The 27,565-nt window shown below is 29.2% G+C and overlaps 1 protein-coding gene and 1 long non-coding RNA gene across 3 annotated transcripts in view; both read right to left on the bottom strand.

The window, feature by feature from the left end:
- LOC148230293 (neuroligin-1-like) overlaps window positions 1-27,565 on the bottom strand; it is a 119,704-nt gene that overhangs the window by 8,506 nt on the left and 83,633 nt on the right. The window contains exons 6-10 of the mRNA XM_088195585.1: window positions 23,273-23,470; window positions 22,371-23,029; window positions 20,404-20,683; window positions 9,682-9,828; window positions 8,481-8,685 (exon numbers count right to left, since the gene is read on the bottom strand). Coding sequence (XP_088051711.1) covers window positions 8,481-8,685; window positions 9,682-9,828; window positions 20,404-20,683; window positions 22,371-23,029; window positions 23,273-23,470 — 1,489 coding nt within the window. The remainder of the gene's footprint in view (window positions 1-8,480; window positions 8,686-9,681; window positions 9,829-20,403; window positions 20,684-22,370; window positions 23,030-23,272; window positions 23,471-27,565) is intronic.
- LOC148230294 (uncharacterized) lies at window positions 74-2,962 on the bottom strand. 2 transcript variants are annotated; one of them, XR_015811140.1, is made up of 4 exons: window positions 1,779-2,962; window positions 1,633-1,712; window positions 1,435-1,558; window positions 74-1,321 (listed from the first exon to the last, which is right to left on the bottom strand). It is a non-coding gene; the product is annotated as an uncharacterized LOC148230294 (long non-coding RNA). The 2 variants fall into 2 exon arrangements; XR_015811141.1 differs by having other exon boundaries at window positions 74-1,570.

Genomic DNA, 27,565 nt, shown 5'->3' with positions numbered 1-27,565 from the left:
ATATTCTGTGCACCGTAGACTTTTTTGTACATATAAATGTCTAGATTAAAAAAAAATATTTCCTATGTAATAATCTTATATATAATTGTTCTAAGCCGCTTCCGGACGCGCACAACTTTAAATGAAACATTCTCCGTTCAATCGTCTACTCTGTAAATCGTATCGCTTTGTATGAACGGTGTGTAACAATACACGTAAACAAAGGAATTATAATAATAAATCATAATAAAAATAAAAATTGAATTTGCTCCGATTGATTTTCGAGCCGCCGGTAATGCGTTCTGTTGTTTCGACCAATCAAAAATAAGCATTCAAATATTCAAATAGTTTCGACCAATGAAAAATAAGCATTCGAATTCAAATAGACAGTACCGTGACAACGCTTTTATTTAATAATAAAATTTTGCTACGCGACAATAATTTTCATTAATTCGTCATTTGACTGAATATAAATAATCGGATTGCAAATTAACTAGGTGTGTTATAACTATGTTAACTTAAATATATACATAATGTGTTGAGGATTAGAAGAATACATTGATTAAACTAGATAAACAATCTTCGTAATGAAATTTTCAAATTTTGAATTCCCGGCGACAGGCTCCGAGGCCGAAAAGTGAGTTTTTCCTTTTTTAATAATCGGATTGCAACTTAACTAGGTGTGTTATGACTATGAAAATTAAATATATACATAATGTGTATAGGATAAAAAGAATACATTGATTAAATTAGATAAAGAATGATAAAACTATCTTCGTAACGAAATCTTCAATTTTGAATTCCCGTCACCGGGCTCCGAGGCCGAAAAATGAGTTTTTCCTTTTACAATACATAAAAATTATCGTTGTTTCTGATTTAATGCACATATTCGTTAGATTTTACGAATTGCAAATAAATCCTTAGTATGTATGAGGATTGAAAGTTAATGTCGATCAAATCGGCGCTGTCGGAACGCTATATCAGCCAACGGACAGCTTATAAATGTGTAGTTTCTTGGATGTTATCTAATAAACAACATTTTACAATGATTATAAATATGTGTTTGCATACCTGGAATAATCGATAGCCAAAATATCTAAGAGTGGGTTATTTTTAATTCCGATGTGGCAAAATATGTGCAATTTTTGTTCTGTGCCTTTATTCCTCTTTCGGAATAGCCAAATTCAAGATATTCAGTTACATCAAACTTATGTAGTATGATCTTTATAAAAAGATAATACTTGCTGACAGTGACTTCAACATGAGAAGATTCACTCTTTGGTTATATATACCAATTCTACGTTATAGGCATATAGGTCATCAAATTGCTCCATCATTGCTTCTGAAAAGTAATTAAAAAACAATAAGAGTAAACATTAAACACATTATTACTACTAATATAATCCATAAATTAAATTTGAACGACAACCGAAGAACAAAATTAACGGAAATTACTGTAGAGGATTAAACACGTAGATTGACATATCTTCATCTTCTTCAAAATAGTCGCAATATGTCATACATTAATTGTTTGCCATACGTAAATGTTATTAGATCTCTCATTGATTCTGGAAATTGACTGTAAACGATACTATATATGGGTAAAAAGTAACTTTTTGTTTACACTAATATGAGATTTTTCATTATTACTACCATTGTAATATGTTTAATTAACTTTGGCATGTATATCTTAAATTGCCAAATCACTGCTGTTTGTCGTTTAATATTAGATCCTAGAAAGTCAATAGTAATTTTGTTAGAATAACCGTGATATAGTATTCATATAACCAAACACTTACTGGCACTCATAATTTATATTTCGATATAGTCTATAATTCCAATGGTAAATCACTTTGAATCATCTTCAATTGTAACTTAGTAAGAAAAATGCTTTGTTTAATTAACATATTTTACTGTTTATTGAATCGCACTAAGCTGTATCCCGGCGCGCGCTTGACTGATGACAGAACTGTCAAATGTAAGCAACTGAGGGGATATCCCGATACATGATCGGGATATCACCGCGCGCTTAAGAACGAACTACGAAATTGATTTTAACGATTTAAATTGTAAAACGCTTATCAATATATGTTTAAAAATCATCAAATTCTAAAAAAAATATTTTTTAAAATATTTTTAGTTTATACGGTATTTAAAATATAATATAAATAATGTGGATTTTTATTAGCTTCTTTTAACAAAAAAAAATATGTACTTGAATTTTGGCGAACGTTGACAATTTAAATTAATAGTTTTTGAAGAATTTTTAAAATTTCGCTTGAAAAAACATTTTAAAAAAAAGGGGGAAAATTTCAAAATAAGTACTATTCATTACCAACCAACTACTAAACACATAGTGTTGCAAAAATCTCTCTTACTGACCCCTTTGAAAGGAAACTACACAAAATTGTAAAATATTTTATAACTAATTTAATTTTTTTAACTTATTTAAATATTTTTTAAATTATAAAGTTTCAGAATAAATTTTCAAGATTTATTCAAAATATTTTTTTCAACCTTAAAAATATTTTTTATTTTATTATGGATTTTAAATATTCTAAATTTATTATAGATTTTAAATATGTTTAGTTTATTATTAATTTTAAATAATGTAAAAATTTTTTGCACTTATTAATTATTAAAATTAATAATGCTGCGCAGATAAATCATTTACTTTAAAAAATATATAAATATAAATATTTTTTAATAAAAATTGACAAAGGTCTCAAAATTATTATTATTTTTAAAGCGCACTTTTGGTCTAAAGTAACAGATTAAGTGCTTGATATTTTCAGTTTATTATTTCTTTCTAATTGGCTTTTATATTTACACATAAAACATATAAACAACTTTTTTAAATTATAAATCAACTTATGGTGTAACTAAAAAAAGTTCTTATTACTAAGATTTAAATTTATGATAAAATTGTGTTATATGCAATTTATTCATTGGTTCCGTAAGCTTCGCTGTATTGAGATTTCACTGTACAATTCTTAATTTATTATTATCTAGCTAAGTTCTAAACCTATTTATAAATGATATGAAATATTTAGATTTATCATTAAATATAACGATAAAATTTAAAGTTTCAAATATAACGATAAAATTTAACGTTTCAAATCTAATAAATAATATAAGATGTTTTCTTCTGGAAATATTTAGTCAAGTTGTAAACCTATTTTCAAATGAATTGAAAATGTTAGTAGTTTTTTATAGATTAAACCATTTTGTCTATTATTGAAAATCCTAAATAATAATGTCCAATTTGAACCATTAACTTTTTTTTAAATATTTAAAAAAATCAGAACGAAGCAAAAATTATATTTAAAACCCAAAAAGTTGAGGGTCCGGCATACGCACACTCGCTAGCTTTCGGTACCTCACGATAGTGAGGTACCGACAGCTAGTTAAATACATTGCATTACTTTGCAATAATACACTAAGTTTAAATAATTTTAAAATAATTGTAAATTAATAATTTTTATCTGTATGTAAGTTAATAAATATTTTTTAACTCTATAAATAATTAGATAAACTACAAATAAAATGTTTAAAAATATCGTAATAAAAAATAATCTGTAAAAAGTATATAATAAATAAAATACAATTAAATAAATTATTAAACACCACAAATTTTAACTTAAAAATAGTAGATGGAATTAAAAATAACATATATTTGACCTATGCTCAGAATTTTCACTGTGTGGATATTAACAAACATAGCTGAGATATATAATATATGTATGCCAATACTATATAAAATTTATTTTCAAAGCAATTTAATATTATTAAAACAACAACAATCATATTGTTTACAAATTTTATTTTATAGCATGAAAATAAATATAAAACAATAATTTTTATTTAATTTAATTGCTATTCAAAAACGAATTTTATTTTTAATATTTTCTTAACAAACTTATTTACATTTTAAATAGCCGCCATTTAACAGCAGCTTAAATAGAATCAAAATAATTTTAAAATCTATTTGTAGCATATGTTCTATAACTATATTTTAAAATGTGTGGCAGTTACTATATTTGGTCTTTAAAAAACCATATATATTAATTACCAAAGAATGTATAAAAAAAAACTATTTAAAATTTTTTTTTCTCCGTTAATTTTTGACTAATATTTTTTAACGTCACATTAAAACTATTTTAAATATAATTTAAAATTATTTTAAACAGAAACAAAATTAATTTAATCATAAAAAAGGTTCAGCATACTTAAAATTTTATGGTTTCGCTGTCAGATTAATTCTTGTCATATTATTTTACGTAGTCGTATAAATATTGTACTAATTTGTAAATAGTTAATATTCGTTATATAACATTTTTTAATTTACTTAACAACATCAAACGTTTATATAACATTACATAAAGCTGTGAAAGTCATGATTTTATATATATATCACAACAACAAATATGCCTTATTTTTTAATTGTGAATATTAATTTTAAATAAATTAATAATAATTTCGTACCTACCTGAATAATAAAAAAATATTTGCAATAGTAAAAACAACTTGATAATATTTTTTAAATTATAATGGAATGTATCAATTTAATTTGACACACGCATTTAACAATGACAGTCTTGAATTTTCATTGAAATAAAATATCTCTGACTTGAAACAAAGAGCCAACTTTACTCTCAGTTATAACACTTTAATATATTTTTGATCGATTAATAATAATATTTTACAAAACGACTCCAAAAAAATATAATACCCGCACGATGCGTATTCGATGCTTACACAATACGCGAAAACGGATTATTGATGATAGACGAAGCGGTTTTTCATTGCGATACAATAAAATTACAATACGCGCGTTTTTACCCCTAAAATGTATATATGTACAAAACGCGCTTATAATTCGCATCGTTTTCGCATCGACCCGCAGCGTGGTATTAAACCCGAAATCTGGCGCTCAAAATCATTATCCCTTTTTCAAATTGAAAATTGAATTCTTGATACGCGAGATAATATTCGGCTGGGCCTCAAGTAAATATTTGAGCAAAGAATAAAAAGTAAGGGTGGTAAGATATAATATTATCTCAACCGCTCGCTTTGCTTCAACAGTGGTGTGATTTTGAGTTATGATTGTTGAAAACCAAACAGTTGGAATTGTAAGTGTGCGTCGACATAGATTAACTGTCAACATTGCAAAGTTATTTCAAGAACTAACTTATTCGCCTTAACCAATTAATTAAAACGCTGTATATCAAATATGCCTTAAATATACACCATAACAAAATGTAGCACTGTTATTTACTATATTAATTGCTATGCTAATAATTTTATTCTATAAAAATTAATTTATCCTTAAAGTGGTTAATTTCAATGAGTCACAATGGGGAAAAATTAATACATATCATATAAGAAAAATGTAATAATATGGACCGGAATGTCGGCGAACAAGAGGTCGCGATTGTGATTCTCAAAGGCGTTCTTTTTTCTCGAGAATATTAATTTAAATTTCTCGAGAATAGTTTGATTGTCGACAGTACCCTTCAGTAGTTTAAAGAAATTTTTAGCGGCATTGAACTTTATACGAAAACTCAGAGAATCGGTTTCTATCGCTCCTAAAAGAAATGCGCTGGAATACAAGAACGGATAATACATAACTTAATATCCTCACATAAAGGTTTCTCAAGAACCTTTTTTTAATTATTACAATTGAGAGATAGTATTTAGATATTCATTGATCATAAATCAAAAATTAAAATCAGTACTATATTGTTTATATTTACCAATCAATCTCAGTAATGATTTGAACGTATATCCGTATCGTGTGCTTAAGAGCTTATAGTGGGGGCGTAAACCTAAACTTGCCATATCTTTCTCAATTATGAATAATGATGAAATCGATAGCTCTCGAACTGACTGTGTTATCGCAAATAAAGTATAGTAGATATATAATTTACCAGTGAAAATATAATTTATCTGCCAGGTGCTAGTAAAATTATATGATTTCAACTTATCCACATGTTGTAATATATACATTTACATACTTATCATTATTTATTTACATGCGATGTATAAATGATTCAGTGAATGTGTATTTTACAATAAAATTATATTTTCACTGAAGTCCAAATACATTTTTACCAGCAGTTACATATTTCTACCAGCGAAAATGTAATTTAACTGATAGAAGCTAATGAAATTATATGCTGCTCTAAAATGTCTATGTAATCGAATTAACAGTTGCGAAACGTCCATTTGCTGTTCAAATCTAATGAATGTATTAAAGCGAATTACAGTTGTAGAGGTTTAATAAGCGAAATCATCATTCAGGGGCAAATAAGCGAAAGATGTACAGACATACGTCGCGTCTCGCATATTGCACTATAGTTTGTCTGCACTTTAATATTACACTATGTTTTAAAAATATGATAGCTATCCTTACCGATATTACTACGGATTTATAATTTTTAAATATTGGTTAAAGTATATTCAAACCGAATTTTGTCAATAGGAGGGCGCAAAAACAATTATCACTTCTCAGAAGTCAAAAATTCACGTCAAAAGCAATAAAATCGTGTCAACGCCGTCGCAGTGAGAACGCTCGATAACGAGTGTGTTTCATTTAATTCCCACTTATTATATTTTTATAAAAAGTCTTAATATGAACGCTAGATAACCGAGCGTTTGCATTGCGACAGTGACGACACGATTTTATTGATTTTAACGTGGACTCTAAACAGGAACGCCCAGGGACGACGAATTACAATATAACCTATGTTGAACTATAACTTGTTCCAAAAATAAAAAACTAAAACTAAAGAAGTTTGCAAAATTATGGATTAAAAAACAACCATAAAAGGACAATAAAAAGTTTACAAAATTTAAAATTCCAAAAACTTTCAATTAAAATAATCCATTTAAACTAGTAGTAGTAGTTTTATATTGTCTGCTTTTATATACATATATGTTTTTGCGCATTATATAGTTTTTTCTCATACCAATTATACACATGTGTTAAAATGCAATTATACACATATGTGTAATTCTGAGCATTTCCCTCGTTTTAGATTTTAATTATTTAGACAACCTTTATAGTTCAATACAGGCAATTCCTTCATAAAATAATTTTGATGAAAATATATATTTATTTCATGTAAATTAGTAATTTATTTAAAGGATTAATATAGTATATTTCAAACTAGTATTAATGGATATTTTTATATGATAAAATATAATCTCGAATGCGCATTCAAGTAAAAAGTATAGACACGCAATATTATTATTAGTTATTAATAATAAAAGTTAGGAAAATAATAAAAAAAAATGTCATTTTTCTAAAGTCTTTAGATTTAGATCTAAGTACATATGTAGTTACTTGGAAGACAAGATTTTTTTTACCTTAATTACAATTAAGTACTTAACATTGATTATATTTTATAATTTTAACAGAATTAAATTATTTTATAATTTTAATAACAATAAATATGATAATATTTCATTATAAGATCTTCTGAATTTTTTTGTTTATGTATACGTTTTTAATATATTAATTTAGTGTATATTTTATTTAAGAATAATTTTTTAATATTTACTATTACATTACCATACATATTTAGTAACTTTTTTAATTCTACTTTGATTTAATTTAATTTTTATTTATTAAAATATATATTTACAACATTTTCACGATATCTTTAAACGTTTGCTCTGTTGTTTATTTATTTAATTATAAATTTGCGAAAATTATTTACTTATTAATTCAAAATAATTATTTACACATGAAGCTTCTAAATGAAAATATGTGTAATTAGTTTTAAAATTATTTTTCAATTCACGCTTTTTAAATATGACTTAATTATCTAAAACTATATGTAATTTCTTACGAGAGCTTTATTTTTATAAATTTTCTCTAACCCTACTTAAATATAATATTATATATTTTTAACCAGAGGATAAACTGTTGAGGAATCAATCGTCATTGAATCATCCAAAGAATGGATTTGTATTTCAAACTCTAGAAAAGAAAAATCAGTGCGCAGCAAAGATTTTTTTTTTTAATTTTGTGTTGAAAGTCAGGAATGACCTTTTAAATGCTAGAGTTTTAGAATATGAAGAGGACAACTTTGTTATAGTACATCCAGATAATTCAAATCACGATGAGCCATCCTTATACGAGATAAAGAAAGCAGTAAAACGTCTTAAAAATAATAAATCAATGAATACTGATTGTATACCGGCAGTAATGTTCAGAAGTGGTGAAGTGGAGTTTCTGCAACGTATTTACCGAGTGATAAAAATCATCTTACAAAAATAAACTATGCCATCAGAATAAAATATAACCCACAAAAAATCAAAAAAATAATAAATATAATAGCAACAATGTTTGATTATCAGATTGATGCTTTTAGCGCACAGTTACACGTTGGCGTTGGCATAAACGCTTATATTGTAAGTCTTACGACCGTTAAACTTGTAACGATCCGCTTTACAGCTTTGGCCCGACTCGAGAGGTGTTATTAAATTCTCACCTGTAAAAATGTTTATTTGCCAATCTTTGCAGCAGATCCGTCTCCTCTTCGTCCGTGGCAATTTCGCCGCCTTCCTCGTCCACCTCTTCACCCTCGCCGAGCTCCTCCACAGAAGGTTCGCAGTCAGAAGGGTCCACCCGACCGCTTGCGAATCCCATCACGGCCCTGGTGTACATTAGGGTGTAGGACTCTGGTCGTACGGGACCTGGTAAATAAAAAATATTAAAAGAATAAAATACAAATTAAAAATTTAATATTAATTAAATGTATAAAAGCATATTATCATGAATTATAAAAATGGAACATTTTTTAAGTCACACATTATTTTTTTGTAACCATTACAAATCAATCAATAAGTCTTTCAAATTATATTTAAGTACTTTGACTTAAACTGCAAAAAAGTTTTCTCGTGGTGGTGTTCCATTTCACCATACAATCTCCTTTTTGTCGTAGACTTTAATTCGCTTCTGTATATCACATGCTAAAACTGGCTTTGTCATTAGTGTTTGTGATTTATAAGCATAATATTTAGATTCTCATGCCTTTCATGAAAGAGTATTAGAATTTCTGAACACGGCAACAAATGTATTAATATTTTAAAATATAATTATTTACTCAACAAAATTTTTTCAATAGTTTTAATACATGTTTTTTCGTGGTCTTGCAATCGGTTCAAATTTTACAATTTTTTACTTTGTATTATAGATAAACTAAGTTTGATGAGCAGTTGATATGCCGATTTAATCCCTCGATGAATAATTTAATTGGTAAATCAAAGGATGGGTCAATTACTGTACCTGATAATTAAATAATAATAAATTTAGACAAACATATTTTAAAATTAGGAGGAGCTCAACATACTTTGTAAATACCTATGTACATATGTATTTCTTTAAGACGCATACACGCACAGGTTGGCTTCGTATATACATTATCATAAATATACAACTTAACATGAACTTAACACAAATTGATGCATAATATTAATTATAAAGTAAATAATTTGTTTTGTAATAAAATCAACACATATACTAGAATATTTATAATAATTAATTATGACACAAGTGCTATTAAATTTTCAAATATGTTGGTAAGAAAAAAATAATCTAGTTTGGAGCATTTAGAAAAAAATTCAGGTGGATAGTTAAATATTTTTTTTAAAAACTACAACTTATCAAAAATAGTATTAAGAAATATTTACCTGTATAAAAGTGAGAGTCTCTCTCTCTAAAGTGGTGATGTCGCAAAGAGACGTCCGAAGCTCCCGGTTGGTGTAGCTGAGGGATCAAGTTTAACCACAGCGCCATTTTGTGACCTCTATAGTGGCTCTTCATTTTGGGTTTTGCGGCTACAACGACAAAAAAAAGTATTCTTTATTCGAGACATGCAAATTCGTAATGGAGGACGCGAGCTTCGTTTGTTTGTTTAGAATATTATTTTTTCGGTTCCCTACAAAAATTTGCATTTTCATCCGGGCAGCGAGAGTGTGGCGTCCTAACGAATATAATTTGGCCGTTTAATTAATGCTGCCGACATTTTTCCTATAAATAATATTTTTTTAACTCTTTTTGCTTTAATTTATAGTAAAGTGGTTTCTCCTTTTGCCTTTAACGTGAATGTGGGAGTACAAAAAAGTGATTTTAGGTTAGATATCTAGTAACGATTGATCATGTTTAATGATTAGTTCATCACATATTATCTATCAATGTACAAACTCACTTATTTTGACTCCAACGATTATATTTTATTAAACGAATACTGTCAATCTAAGAAGTTCAGAAAAGGCTCTTAAGATACATTTATAATATAACAGAATATTTGCTTATTATCTATTTTTTATCTCTTATATTATTTATGTTTTTTTTTACTATGCATTTTTTTTTGTTTTTATTATTTTTACATTTTTTTGTGTGTGTATTGCAAAAATGCAATTTAATAATATATCTTTTTACTGTCGTGACGCATTTGGTTAACCTGTTAGGTCACGATGTTTTTAATGTAATTGAAATTAATTAATATAATGGTTTTTAAGGCAAGGCAATTATAGTATTTTCAATTAAATAATCAATTAAATAATAAACAATATAACGACTTAGCTTGTTAGCCAGCTTAATATTGTTTTTAATAGCGGCTTTTAAAATTGTCGGTATTAGCAACTGAAACCTTACATATTTACAATTGGAAGGATTAACGCATATTATAATCCTAAAAAGGGCCAATTCGACATGCTATAAAAGCGTTTTAACCGTTGAAGAAAAAAATTGGTTTCTTTGTTAAAAATAAAACACCGTGGGAGACCACTTAATGGATTTTTGTACGTGCTATTAAAAGTAGATAACGCGCAAAATCATTTTCATTCTAAATTATTAGGCAACAGTAATTTATTTTAAAAAAATTCACCACGCTTCTATAATTGATCGTCCTATCAAAATTAATTAGGCGGAATACAAAATTAACAATGAAATAAATATGATCATAAAGCATACTTATTTTTTATTATAAAAATTAGCTAAAATAATAAATATAATAAACTACAATATATAATAGAAAAAAATACGCGGAAAGGGTATTTTGTCGATGCAAACTAATTTTTTAAATTGCTAAAACATCATAGATACGTGTCACTCAACCAAGTACTTATAAAGCACAATGCTGTTTTCTAGTAACTGCTTATGAATTTTAAAACATATAAGATACTGTATATATATGTCAGCCTTATGTAATACCTTGAACGATATTATTTTAATTCTGGCATAAAAAATTCAGTTGCTTTCAAAACTATTTACATGATTATTTATTTTATAAATATAAATAAACTTTCAGGCACAGGAAATAATCCAGAAATGTAACATCGATTATATTCGAACGGGTAATAAACATATATTATTTTAATAATATCATGACGCTATATTGATCTGTGCCAGCCCTACGCATTTTGTCGTGCGTATGGGTACGTGTGCGTATGTGAGTCTATATTAACATTGATACTTTTATTCGTATCATATTATTATATTTTTAATACAAATATAACAGTTTGTATGCAAATTTATTTAGATAATATAAATTCTTATTGTAATAAATATTAAAAAAAAATTTAAAAACTGAAATTGAATGTGGCATGGAAAAGATTAAAGTTATATCAAGTAAAAATTATTCGTATTTTACAATTGATTCTAATGACAGTTTTTTTTGTTTACTGGTTGTTGATTGGTAAAAAAATCTTTAATTTCCATTATGGACAGATATGTAAATTTTTTTTAAATATTTAATGTTGGGGCAAATGTTAAGAAATGTAATTCACTGCTCGTGCAATTCTCAATCTTAAAAAAATAATGAGTTGCAAAATTAGTTTGAATTTTTTAACATCGTCTATACAATACCTAATTAAAAGTTTAATCTATAATACTTTTTCCATCAGATTGGACCAACATTTTAACTGTACTATTTATTCTGTTGTATCAAATTACTAATGAAGCGAGATGTCAAATATAAAGAAGTCATATACATATATGATAATTATTTACATATAAATGCTTTCACCTAAATTAACCAAGATATGCATAATTGGCTCAAAGATATTTATAATTTGATAGTATTCAGAATTAAATCGTATCGCGTTCGCCTCCATAATTGAATTGTACACACCAAGCATAGTGTGTGATATGTTTATAGTGTGTATATACCTACATGTATATATTGTGAAGCTGACATATGCAGGTGAATTTAATTTAGAACGTGTTAATAACAAAACTACGACACGAGGAACCGAACAAGCAAGTCCGTAGACGATTCAAAGCGAACAAACCAGCACTAAATTAAAGCATTCATAATAATATATGAGAAATGTTCACCCTTATAATATAATATCCGTCTCTCGGAAATAAATAACATGCACCTGAACAATGCGGGAACATCACGCTTGGCCTGATTTTTTTTCACGGAAGAAAAACACTTGCCATATCTCTTCGTTAGCCTTGATCCAGTTAATGGACGCAAAACTGATTTTGTATTCCCGGATGGTTTTAGGGATGTTCGATAAACACTGGACGTTTTAATGTTTATTTAAAAAGTAACACATATAATATTTTTTTTAATAAAATATAGTAAATCAAACATTATGTTTTATCTAATGATTATGGCAACCTTCATACGTCTGAGACAATAATTAATACATAAATCAATTATAAAACAACGGGTTTAAACGAGCCACTATATATCATATTAATATTTTTTATCACAAATTTAGCCATTAAAACCTATTGAAAATTAAGTGTAAATTTCGTGCAAAATAAGCGTTTTAAAGCGCTGACGTTTTGGCCGTAACGGTTACGAACAAAGGACGCGATCGTGACTTTCTAGAGCGCTATAAAGCTCTGTCTCTTTCCTTTTTTGCCTAAACAGAAAGATATTTTTTTTGCTTAATGTGATAACGTAAAATGTAGTCGATTGTCAATCAACCACCTCCACAGCGACTATATGCTTTTATATAAAGAGATTAAATCTGAATATGTGTGAATACTTTAATGCACTTTTAGGTCATATTTTATGTGCCACTCTCCCTTTTTAATTTTTCGAGCCTATATAGTATTATAAATGTAAATGTATTTATTATCATTTTATTTTTAGAACACGAATTTGGTATTGTATAAATGTATCGTATTTGTTGAAAATAAATTAATATTATCATAATAATGCAAATTGTTTACGATCAACATTTTATTTTAGATATATTAGTATTGAAACATGGTGTTGCCAATACTAATATATTTTAAATCAATTATTCATTCTATGCCTATTAATATTATCTTATTTGAATTGCTTGTTAATAAACATAATTATACATAAATTTACAATATTCAATTACCTACAAGAAAAAAAGATATGCTAGTACACATTGTAATATACTTTTAGGCGTACATATTAATATCGCGTGCAAATAGTTCACGTTCCAGCCAAATTTCTTACGTATCACAACGTTTTTTATCTCTAAATTAGACTACATATTTTTCGCAAATAATAAGAAAAAATCTGGCAGTAAATATGCTAATGAAACGTTCACTGAATACAGTATTTATAATTGTCAAGTAAGCTCTTATATAAAAAAAGTAAATTTCTTGTACGAATCTCATCGACACGAACATGAGGTAACAAATTCCCAAAGACCATTAACACAGCCGACCTTAAAAGGCCAAGAATTTGTCCAGCTCCAACATTATACACAGCCGTTAACGGCACCGGGGCAAAAGGAGCAAATCGCCCGGAATGTTTTCGTTCGTTCACAATCCGGATTTATACACATTTTGTAGAAGTAGGTGTCCGGATTTTTTCTTTTCCTTCTACGTTGGCGCGCTCGCAATAGCGGCAATATCTTCAATTCTGTAGAAATGTAAACGCCGCCTTTGCACAGGCCATAAATCCGTTCGGTTCAGTTGGTTCGGCCTCACCTGTCGATGTTTTCCAGCCTATCCTGATTTATGATTTCAACCCCGTGCGAGCATTGATTTCGGTAAACAATCGTCGCCATTTTTCCATGTGCGAAAGAGGGCCGCATGATAAACAGGGTGAATATCTAAGTATGCAAATGAAGCGGTTGCTGGTTAAAATTCAAGCAAATCTTCGAAAGCGAGAAAAGTTCGTATCTTTTTATCACATATTTTATGGAACAGAGGTCAATGGTGAAGAAAGAGAGCATTTGAAATATATGTATTTATTTCGCAAATATATGTATGTTCACAAATGCCATGGAACATACATAGAAATAAATTTTAATATAAAGTCATCCTTCGAAATGAAGAGGGCAGTAACGTAAAATGAAAAACAAGCGATAAATATCGAGGCTTACACCTGGACTTCAAGCTTAAATTTAATTAACATATTTTAGAACTTCGCTTGCTTAAGCTTGCCGCAATTGCGGTTCTTATACCGATATATGATAGAAAGAACGCGCTAACTAAAAAAAAAATTGGACGAATTTTTTTGTATGGAGTAAAACTTTTACCAATCATTTAAAATAAACCTGTAAAAATTTATATAATACACCTTTTCATACTAAAATTAAAAAATGCATATAAACTTTAAAATACCGACAATTAAAGAACACCTATTTTCATACTAGAATATATTAAAAAAATATTATGCCAAACCAACTATCAGTAACTACAATAAAAACAACCCTAAACTTAAATTTATTCTGAAGCACATGTTGCTTTAGAGCATTGGAGGCAAACATACGGCCCGCTTTTCAAAGCTAGAATTTGGTTTTACTAAAATATTTTTTTTTTAAAATAGTTATTATTTAAAAACAATATATAGTCCATATTTTCAATGTTGAATCAAATCGTTCACCATTTTCGGTCATTGGTCTGTAGATATAATATCTATTCTATACCTTTTTCTACTGAAAATTAAGCCGTTGATTTTGAAAGTGGGGCAAGTCCATATTATGTTATTGTTTGATAATTAATGGTTTGCATTTGAACTGATTTAAAAAATTAGTAAGCAATAATAGATTGCTTACGATATTTTTCTATAAAACTGTCATATGCAATAATTATATTCGCGCTACTTAAACAAAAACATGTATAACATATTTTTGAGTTGTCAAATTTTGTAACTGTTTTAAACAACAAGAAGCTAATTCTTGTTATTTTCTGTGAATATTCCCATATTTTTTTTCCTTAAACTCGTGCTATTTTCCTAACATTTATCAACGTATAAGTTTTATATTATTATTTAATTCAATGCAAAGATTAAATAATCCTTGTATAATGACTTTCTGATTTAGGAATACTCTAAATGTGTTCCTTCACGCGTTTTACTTCTTCCTCGTTGGTTTTTTTGGAGAAACCTTTCATTTTTCCAGCAAAATTTTTTCCAAAATGTTTTTTGGAGAAAATTTCAAATCAAAATTTTTGCTTTTTTATATGAGTCCTTTGTAATTTTTTCCCTGTGGTTTTCGGTCGCATTCTTCTCTTAGCACATTTCTGTCTCAAACCATTAGTTTGTAAGACCCCAAAAATTTTCAAATTTTGTTTCCTCGTAACTAGGGAAACTAATAAACCTTGATTTTTAATTTTTATTAAAATTATTTTATTTTAAGTGGAATTCTCTTACTTTCAAAATCAAAAAATATTATCATTGACCAAAATAAATTACTAGTAAAAAATTTACATTGTTATTAATATATATAATTGTGAACTGATTATAAACAGAAATTTTAATATAATTTCTAATGAAAATTAGCTCTAACTCCTTTTTTAACAATATGGACTTGCCCCACTTTCAAAATCAACGGTTCAATAAAAACTTAATGAAGAGTAAAAATTCATTCTTTTACTCATACTTTAAAAATTATATTTAGAAAATCGGCATATAAAAAAATTAATTGCATAGATACATGGATTTATATATTTCGCTTTTTATGTCTCTATTTATATTTTGGGCGTGGGCTATATTTATTTATATTATTATTTTACGTATGTTATGAAAATCACGTTGTTTTAAATTTAAGATAATTAATATGCCTTATCTTAAAAATAACTTTTAATAATACAGACTTTTAATAAAAAACAATTTACTGCTATAAAATATGTTTTATTGCCTGAAAATATATTTACCAATTTATGGCTTTAGAATATTAATATTAAGTTTTTCACACACAAGTTTGCCATTTTTTATATATTCATATATATTTAAATATACTTTAATATATTTAATTTTAAAGAACGACTTAAAATATTTATAAAATTAATTAATAATAAAAAATACAATTTATAAGCCAAAATAAGGATTGGATTTATATTTTGTTTAATAACTGCCACGATAGATAAGAAGTATAAGCAGGCATGTCGGGAGGATAAGGGACAAAAACCCGGGGCCCGTTTTTCCTGAGGGACCCGACTCGAGAAAATCATAGATAATAAATCATAGAAAATCACAAATAAAAACTGATTTCAGATAACGAATCTGAACTAAACTATACTATATTTGCGTTTACACAGTCAGTTCGAGAGCTATCCATTTCGCTATTATATCCAAGTCACATTTATCTTGAAATATATTAAAACACACAAGTTAAAACTTGAAATGTAGACAGATCAACTATAAAATTGTAAATTAATTTATTTTCCTACATGCAATAATTTTATTACAGTTGTGACTTAGCAAATTTGCTGTAAATATTCAACGGTTACTTTTTTAATGTTGAGCCTGATTTAAAGAAATCAAAGAAAATGAGAATGATTTTTAATTATTTAGAACCTTTTAAAAAAACAAAGATTTAAATAGAATTAATTAAAACTCAGTGCAACATGGTGCTAAAATAGCAGTGAAATAAAGTATTTATTTTTTTATTACCCATTTTTATTTTGCTTAAATTATAAAAGTTATTTTTTTAAATTATAAGCATTAACGTTTTATTTTAAATTAGCAATTTTGATCTAGTTTTAGCTAATAAATTTTTTTTATAAACAAATAACATGTACATTTAGTAAAGATGTTAGTAAAATTACAAATTTTATTGAAATAAACGTATTAAAAAAATTAAAGAGATAAAAAATGTTTTTTTTCTGGATCCTAAAATATTTAATAATTAAAGCCTACGTATTATTAACAATTGTTAGCAAAATTAATTTGGATATAAAAGATTAATTGAAACGCTGAAAGAAATACATTATTACAAAAGTTGCCAAAACCTATAATCTATTTATTTTCAAGAGTCAGTGCGCAAGAACATTGTTTAACGCGTAATCATAACATGCTTTTAAATTTCTGCCCTGTGATTGGTCGTACGCCGTAAGATCAATCGTTTCATTGAGAACGACCAAGCACAAGGCAGAAATTTAAGAGCACATTTTGATTACGCGTTAAACAATGTTCTTGCGCACTGACTCTTGAAAATAAATAGACTATAATTATTCATTATCCCAAAACGTTAACCCTAAGCTCGCTCCTCAGTCGACGCTGAAAGTATAACTTCGATGGAAAAACCTTGGACGTTTTTTTTGTACATACAATAACCAATAATATTTGGAAGGAACTTCACATAGATTAAGATCGAATCTGTATTGGCGTTTTTTTGTACGAATTTGTGTATAAATTAAACAGCTATAAATAAATCGACTGCGATCGAATTATTAAAATGTGCTTTGAAACAACAAATACAAAAACGTAACACGAACTTTACAAAGATTTGCGATGCCTACCTGTTTTTAAGATAAGCGCTTAACGATAATAAAGGGTCTCTTTAACGTATTATTTTGTTCAACGAATGAATTCTGCGAATTTCGGTCATAGTAGATACGACTGATAAATATTATATTTATAAATATTTTTCAAAGCATCCAACTGTCTCGCATTTTGAAACAAAATAAAGGTACATTAAGGACTATGAATTTTTAACGGGCACTAGTCACTCAAGTATATTGAGAAAAAAACGAACTGTGTGACTCAAGTGTACAAATTGTTCCATTAAATTTTATTTTTGTATTAATTTCATTTGCAATAATTTGTATCGATTAATTAAATTGAAATATACATAGTTAAAAACTAGATTAAAATATTTAAGTTCAAGTATCAAGCTCGGTCTGGAGATAAACATAAATAAAACAGAATTATTAATTGTAACAAAAATATGCATTAAAATAGTGACATAATAGAAATACTTGGATACATACGTAAATAATAAATGTGACTCATCTCATTGCAAGATGTGCATTTCTTGGAATGAATTTTTTTTTTAACCGTGAGGGAATCCATTAACTAAAAATGCGCATTTTCGCTATTCTTATATATGAAGTGAAGGCAAGGACCTTAAATCGAGAATTAATCCGAGAAGTAGTGACCTTTGAGGTGTAAATCTATAGACGGTTGCTTAAAATTTCCTGAGTAGACAGAATTTGGCTATAATATATGAGGACCATGATACAAACTAAACAAACTCCATGGGAAAATTAGCTCAAAGGAATAGGCAGGCGTCACATTATATAGCTACAATATTTCTGAAATATTTCGTTTGACATTACACAAAATATTATCAGTATTTTATCCGATTAGAAGAAAATCAACATAAGGAACATTAATTTTAAATGATATTGAATGATAATAAAAAGACCGTTTTTATTATCTAGATATTTAATTCAAAATATAAAATTAATTTTGTATCCTCCGTTTTTAAAATATTTGATAAAGGCAAAAAGCATGATACTCGAAAGCAAGCAAGTAATTGTTTTGGATCAATGGTGATATTTTAGAAAGGAAAAAATGAGAATTGAAACCTGTAGATTAAAGAACCATATGAAGTTCGCAAGGTGTAATTAAATTTGAAAATTCCTTTCTACTCGAACACAAAGGTGTACGTTATAAAGGTATCTTTTCACTCACTTACATATACACATGCACGTGCAAAAAAATCTCCGAAAGAAAACCGCTAGCCAGATTTGATGGTTAAAACTTTTTAAGTGAATATATAGCAGCGGCGCTGGTGAAATATGAGAGAAAATAGGCATCGCCCCTAATTCAATAAGCCTTTTTGCTGTTCGCTAGTTGAACGCGCGCTCACGGCTGGTTTTCACACAGCGGCCATTTTTCATTTGGAAGTTTTAATAAAATTTCGTTTTGACTTGCAATATTTTCCGAGAGTCCGTCCGTCTGACGAGAGTAGCCGTAATACAGTTAGAAACGCGCTACTTCCCTTTGATAAGGCCGTGAAATGTAATAAGGTACCATCTACGGTAGTTATACGTAGATATGTATCTACGGCAATTTCCCGACTGCTTCGATGAAAATTGGCCTTGTTTCTGATTATCGGTGTGAAATTCGACGCGTTGGTTCGTGCCCCGATCGGCGAGACTACGCAATTAAAGTTAGCTGATTTCGAAAAGTTTCAGAGACAAATAAGATAAAAACAAGTATGAAATTCAGATATTTTCATATTTTAATAAATCATAAATTTAAAACTGAGTTACGAAAGCAAACATTAATCAATACTTTATAAGGTTTTTATTGCCTATTGAAACAGCCGGATAAACAAACAGACAAAAAGATAATTGAATAAACAAGTAGACGGGCAATTACATTACGTTTCTCTTCCACCCTTCATCCTTACCTATGATAAAAAATGTATGCTTCAACTCGTCAAAGCGGAAAAAACGAATGAGTTTTGCGTTGATTTATCATATGTTTGTATTGGAATCAAAATATGTAAGTCAATAATTATATTTTTCTTTAACTATTGTTCCAATGTTATCAATTAAAGTTTAGTCATTTAGACATTTTTGAAATATTGGTCAGTGTAAAAGAACTTATTTAGCGTCTTTCTTAGTCTTAAATGTGTAGTTAAAAAAAAGACATTTTGCCAAAAATTATTAGATAAAGCCTAATGAGCCCTCTCATAAATGCTATGTCTACTGCAGAGCTTCGTATGATACTGTTCGTGCTCCAGGAGGCTGGAAAGTGCGCCAAAAAATGATAATTTCACTGAAGTTAGTTAAATACTTAGATGTCCTCTATTAAACGGATAAAATATTGATGCTGAATTCCCATGGAATCCAACATAAAATTAGAGAACTTGAACTATTGCACAAAATTGAAATAACATCCCCACCTATGTTTGTCTCCGGGCGAAAAAATCGCGATATTTATAAATAAACCAATAAAACACGCGCGCTTAAATACAATTTTTTTAGTTCCAAAAATATTGTATAAAATCTATACATTCAGAGACAAATTATAAACTTCAAACATATGTTTAATTTATTTTTCGAAGGTAATCGAGGAAGTTATTCTCTCGTCGAATCAACATTGAGACAAGTTTCCAACTATTACACTTGCGAAAGACAAGTACAACTGCCTCTTGAAGCCATTGTCTAAGTCAAAGTTTTAAATAAAGATGTCTTGAATTCGTGAATGGCTTTTGTCAACTCACCCAAAGACAAATACTGCTGAGATGCGTAGTCAAAGGCGGTCCAAGGCACTCCTTTGTATCTGGTTCTCTCTCGTCCGTAGTCTACATACTGCGGTGGCGTCTGGTCGGAAGGCTTTCCGTTTGGGTCTCCGTGCTTGCAGAAGTTCACAACCATCGATAGAAGAGCTTCAGAGATGGCGATGTCTTGTCTTGAAAAATTGGCAGGGAAAAACGGCAATCCGCCAACTAGCGGAAGTCCCAATATGTAAGCTACTGGCTCTCCTCTCACGCTACCTAATCGCTAAAAAAAAATTCAGAAAAATGTAAAATATGTATTTTAAGTTATAAGCTACACTTAATTAAATATAATATATTAGGACGCTAAAAAAATATTTTCAGTTTTTTTTAATGTCATTTTATCGTACTTTATGATGAACAAATAAGCAAGTAAGATCTTTTTGTATTAGTTTTAAATTAGTGTTAAAGTAGTATTGCAAAATATTCCTAAATTAAAACATGCTTTCGGTGTGAATAATATCAATAAATGTACTTTGATATGTTTATAAAAATAAATAATAACATAAATATGATATACATATCACGCAAATACGAATGATTAATAATTTACGAAGCGCAATTACATACGATTTTAAGAGGTCCGTCAACTAGGCTAATTTCAACTTCACCTCACGGTGCCAAACAAATCGGCGTTCCGGTGATGTACACTTAGTGTACATGTGTATGTTAAAATTAGTGAGTTTTAAATTTAAAATTAAAACAAGAATTAAATCACAAAATAAATACGAATACTCTGTATTCAACCACGTTACAATAATATTCTTGAGCTATACTTTCTGTAGATTAGGATTTTTTAATTACAAAAATAAGTAGTTTTGGGACCCTTTAAAAACTGAAGAAAAACATCACGACTTTAAGGCTTTCATCCAGAAAATTTTAAGAACTACCATTATTTACAGAAATAAAGTAATGCTCAGTTTCTGGTATTTTATTACATCTTATTTGCTTATTTTTCATATTAAATTAAATACATCAATTTAAATTAGAATCAATAACACAATTTAATTAAAAGTTACTAAAACATAGAAACTTAAACCGAAAAAAAAACTTAATGAATAAATAGTAGTAATATTTAAAAAAAATACAAAAACTGCAATATTTTTTATTAACCTCATATTATATATATTTAATACATTTGCAAAAAAAAACAATAAAAATTAAAGCTAAAATAAAGCATAAAGAAAACAATCCAATGACAGTTGAAACATGTTTTTTGTGATCTAGGACGATTGTACTTTACAATGCAACAATATACAGTAGACCAGTGGTATGAGTAAGCGACTTAAACTTTAAATACCTTGTCTCGAATCCCACGTGTTTTTAAATTTTTAGTGTCTTATGAGATCGGATTGAGTGAACAATATATAATTATAATTTAGATTAATCATCAATTACTAGTTTTTTTTTTAGATTTTCCTGATCTTAAGGGTGAATATTTTTTTAATACATATTCTCAATGCTATATTATTCTTTATGGACTAAAGAAGCTCATTATAAGATCATTTTTACCACCTAATATGTATAATATGACCTAACTCGATTTTAATAAATCATCACGATGATCATTCGTGAGATTTTTAAGATTGTCTATATGGAAATCGAATATAGAACTTAAAGGTTAATAGTCAGCGACTATCGTGATAAATAATTTTAATAAAATCTGCAAACTTTTTTTAAGAAATATCATATCAGTGATATGATATCATATCATTGATATTAAATATTATATAAGAAGCAAATGATAATGGAATGGCAACTAGAATTGAATATCTCTTAATGCATTTTTTAAATTAAGACTTAATTTCCAAATTACTTTCACAGTTACTTAATTTCCAAATTACTTTTACAGTTACAATTTTTAATAAACAAACATTTTACTATATTATAAAAATATTTATAGACACACATACCTGTGGATAGTCGCTCTCCTTCGTCTGATAGGCGAAGTGGAAAAAATACGTATTCGCACCTCTCCTTGCGTGAAGCTGAGCGATCTTCAATAACGGAGCAACAGTATGCCCATCGCTGAGAGCCTCCATCGTTGAATCCCTAATGTTGATAGGATGCTGTATCGGCTTATCCCAATCTGTGTATTCGTTCCTGATAGCCGCATATATCTCGTTCAGATGATACACATAAGCGTTTCTCACATAAGTTCTCAACACTTTGTTTCTATAGTCCTCCTCAAAACCGTACTGAATGTCGGTGGCACTAAAGTCGTAATAGCTCTCGGTTGTGGCCACACCTAGCATCAGATCACAAGTCACAAAGGTATCACTGGCGGACTCCATCGAGGGCAGAGGGTCCTGGAGCCCCGGCTCTGCGGGGTTGTGAGGACCCCACAGAGACATGAACTTGGCCGTGTCTATCCGCACGTCCAGTATGGCGTCCAATGACTTAGTCCTTAAACACGTTTCCAGATCCTCGTCCTCCGGGGAGTCCGGAGAGCTCGCGTGCTCGGAGCAGCCGAGCTGTTCTGCTACCTTTGACCTCAGGGAATCCGGATCATGCACGAAAGCCCAGGGGCTTAGAGCGCTTCCACTCAGCATCAGAACCCGCCGGAACAGACCTAATTAAAAATAAATATAAATACGCACGAAACGTGGATTCTGTGTCTGAGCCCTGACGACTAGATAGCAGCTTATATTTATATACATAGAAAAGATTTGAGTGCTGATTTTTTAAGAGAACAAATTCAACTTGCTTAATATTCTGGTAAGAGAGAAATCGCATAAATAATAGTATCCCCACAGCGATCTACGCTTCAATGGTAGCTCAATGAACTCCACCCACCTTCGTATAAATAAATTACCTTTCGCCTCGGTGGTGAGCAGCAGAAAGTTAGCCAAGGCTGCGCCTACCCCATGCCCTACGAGCGTGAGCCTGGAAGGGTCGCCTCCGAACGCTTGGAGATTATGACGGGCCCACCTGAGCGCACACGCCAAGTCCCTCAAAGCCAAGTTTCCGCCGGTGCTACCCGGCCGGCTGCTGGGTCTGGTCTTCAGGAAACCTGGTGGTCAAAAACAAAACTATAACTGTGAAAATGAAACGACACTGATATTTTATTCATGGGCGGGCGGCTCCAATGGGCGGCGATAAAGTTGAGGTGTATTGGGTCAATTGTGGGGGTCGTTTACTTTTCAACGTTAACGGTAGAGTATGGAATAATATTTTATTTTATATTTTATTAGTTTAAAGTTTTATAAACATAACACTAATAACATAAACATTTTTAATATATTATTCGATCACATGTGCCGGTTTCGTTCCTGATGTTTTTTAATTCTCTAGTGGTTTTATATTTAAAATAAATGATTCTAAAATAGATAAAAATTATAAGTGAACTTACAATGGCTTAAGGAAAAAATATCATCTGCAGACTTTTTATTAAATGTAAAGATGTACATTGAAAATCGAAAAATAAATGCACTAGATCAAGTTTTTAAAAGAAGAAAATAGAAATTTAGAGAGAGACACATTTTTTAGTTTATTAACCTTTATTACAAATATTGCGACTTTTTTGCGTAGTCTTGAGAAACGTCAAAGTTAGGCATGTTAATGTTAACGTGCGGTTGTAGATAAGTGAATAATGAATATATTATTATTAATTATGTCAATCAATATTTTGCTTTCTCACGCAGAAGAAGACATCCAAGTATTTTTTTAAGAATACTCAGTTGACTTTTAACACCATAATGGCATTGTATTGAAGTCACAGGTATTTCACATAACTTCCACATTCGACACGACAACAGCGACAAAGTTCGTCTAAGAAGACTTAAGCCGAGATATGCCTTAGATAGTTTTGTTATCTTATTCACTTAAGCGCGACCGCCGTAAAGGGCGGCGCAAACTGGCTAAACCCTTATAAATCACAGGTGGGACCAATGGCCGTCCCACCTGGAGCCCATCACGGTTATAACTCAACACCATTAGACGACCCCTCGGAATCAACCGCCATTATCCGGAGGAGCCGGACATGCCTACTTTAAACCGGATCGAAAGGGAAATAATGAAAACCGCCGGCGAAACAATTCTAAAACCGATAGCGAATCTCGTTATTCACCGCTGCGTTCCATTATTCGATATTAGAAACGCACAATGGATTAAGAAGATTGGGAAGCATTAATCAAAATTTCGTATCGTGCGCGACCTTCGAGCAAGCGAAGCTCCTTTTCGAACTATTGTTTGGGTATTATTCGATACTGCCGTAATAACATATTATATATTGGATAAGGTATGGGAGAATTTAAAGGCTATTAATATCCGTTTTGTTTTAATATCATATTCCGGAGATAATACTACAATTCTGTTGAAATTCTTGATTAACTTCTACATTTATTTTGGTTTGACTAAGATTACAACTTTCAGTGCTTAGATAATACATTTTAGGAAAAAAGTGGTTTGGAACGCTAATGGCTTGTCTAACAATAGACAAGAAGTCCGTCAAAATAAATTAACAAACATATAGTATGATAATCTCTGAAACTCTTGTACTTCTTATAGAACGATTTCTGTCATAGAAAACAATATTAACTTGCTAGTTCCCTATTTTTTTATAATTTGCTCATAAAGATGCAATTGTTGCAACATTAGATTTTCTTATTGCCTTTAAAAAACATATGCTGTTGCGTAATAAATCCATATTTAAGATATTTCAACTACTTTTTTCTTATTTAAAAAAAAAACAAGAAACCCAGATTAAAATTTATCATGTAAAATGTTAAAATGGCGTTCCGAATTCCTTTTCCATAAATACTTGAATATCACAAAATACCCTCTTAATTTATCTTATAAATAAACTCTTTTAAAGATAAATATATAATAGCAACAATAATGTACGATTTGAACTCTAAAAAAATCCAGAAGCTCATTTAATATATATTTAATGCCATTCTACTCAGACTAATAAAAAGGTACAGAAATAATATTAATATTAATACCGAGAAAGTATATCAAAGCTTTCAAAAAACTTGTCATTTAAACACTAAAGCCAATATTAAATAATAAAAACCTTATTCCTTACAATCAAATTGGATTCAGAGAGCCGCCAGCACCTCTACGATAAATATAATAGAGAGATTCCAGGCCAAGTATCTTAGAATGTTAAATAACGCCCCATGGTATGTACCAAATGAGGCCATACGTTAAAACCTTGGTATCAGTTCCTTAAAGAGGCAAATAGGCATTTATAATAAAAAATATATGGACCGATTAAAAAATCAAATTCTGCACAAAGAGACGAAAAAGTGTCAAGCAATCAGACCTAGATAGTAACAAAATTTGCCGACTTATAGCTGCTAACAAAAACAAAGGGTCCTTTCCATCGAAAATACAGATTCATATGACATAGTACCTACTGATTCTGTACACATAACATACTGCAGAAAAAGAAGAAGGAAAAAAGATAATATCTCTCTTTGTGTTACGTTACAATTGAGCTAAACATAATAATATAAACTAGAAAAAGTACACTATTTTTTATATAACTTATTATTTTAGAAAATTACTACAATCTTAAAGATAAAAAATATACATTACTCTTCAGAGTATTAGTTCTATATATGTCTAAGTTATAAAAGTTCATGTTCACTCCTTATATAGAATGTATTTAACAAAGAAAATCCATTTAGGTGATATATTCCATGTGATACTAAGTGCATATTATGTAAAATACACATTAAAGAGCTGTGGATATATAATATTTAATAAAAACATTCTCATATGCGAGTATAAGGTTTCCTTTAAAACATTCCTCATGCCACATGTTGAGCATTATCAAACATAAAACACATTTCGGGTTTCGCTCCACCGATGCTGTATCTATTTCCCCCTTTTCCACATAATTTTCGTAGCCAAAGGTGTGTCTTTGGGGTTGAGGGGTGAAAACCACCCTGTCGACAATTTGTTATCAATCTTCTTATGCGGTCGAGCGCGAGTTTCCTTTACATACACTTCAAAAATAAACTCGCACGTCAATCAAAAGAATAAGAAACAGTTTATCATCTCGATGCCGAGTGCTAAATTGCTTTTTTTCCCGTGTCGAATCGCTATTTTTAAAATATTACCTAGGATACATTCCATATATCATATGTTTAAGACCCTCCCTTTGGATATGTTTATATTCGCGTGCTCGCGAATTTTATGGGATATAACCTTTCCCGACATGATAGATAACGCTATATAAGGTAGATGGAATTAGGATGAAAAACAAGTTTAGCAAATAACATAGAGAAAGATCGAAACGTAATAAGCTAAGGGACAGTTTTGCAAGGCAAACGTTTTCAAAGTTGTATTTCGTTGTTTACTAACTTCATAAGCTCATTTTTACCGGTTATCTATACGCATAAAGGGCTCAGAGTTACATTTACTACTTGTTTTTCTCAAAGTCGCTGTCTTTACAAGATTTAATACCACATGTTGATAGACGAGAAGTTGATGCAATAAAATATTGATAATTTAATTTATATAGTAAATATTACTTGAAAAGCCTACTATAAAAATAATAAAATACGTGTATTTAGTTAATTGTTTGCGTGTTTAAAAGCTAACAGTTAACAAAAATTTCTCAGTCAATTTTCTTTGTGTACGTGTAACTTATTTTATTTCAATATTAAAAAAGCCCTATAAATTGTTTACAAATAGGGTTCAGTGATTATTGTTCAAACGAAAATTGCGCACAGCGAAAATTTTAATTTTAATATATATATAAAACATGTTAATATGATTTTAATTCAAGAATATCATGTCCTAAAAATATTTTATAATTATATTACTTATTAGTAACATTTACTTATATTGTTTATAACTACACACATTTTACATAAAAATAAAGAAAATTTATTACGCAGCTAGAATTAAAAGTAAAATATATTTGACAATGATACAAAACCTATGTTCAGAATTTTCGCTGTATAGAAATTTTGTTCATGGAATAATCCAGTCACTGAAAAATAGTTATGCGATTATGGGAGCGTAGAAACTTGCTTAGCGATCATGAGCAGGGCTTGTTAAAACTTGAATTAACTTAAAAGTCCTAAAATGCATATACAAAATGCACTAAAAAATCTACACAATATATTAACGTCGAAATATCGTAGTCTGT

Source organism: Plectrocnemia conspersa, unplaced genomic scaffold (genome assembly GCF_051122295.1).
Source record: "Plectrocnemia conspersa isolate PC_06_02 unplaced genomic scaffold, ASM5112229v1 ptg000010l, whole genome shotgun sequence".
Classification (NCBI taxonomy): domain Eukaryota; kingdom Metazoa; phylum Arthropoda; class Insecta; order Trichoptera; family Polycentropodidae; genus Plectrocnemia; species Plectrocnemia conspersa.
Note: the sequence above shows the minus strand (reverse complement) of the source record. Positions and strands in the feature narration are given on the sequence as shown.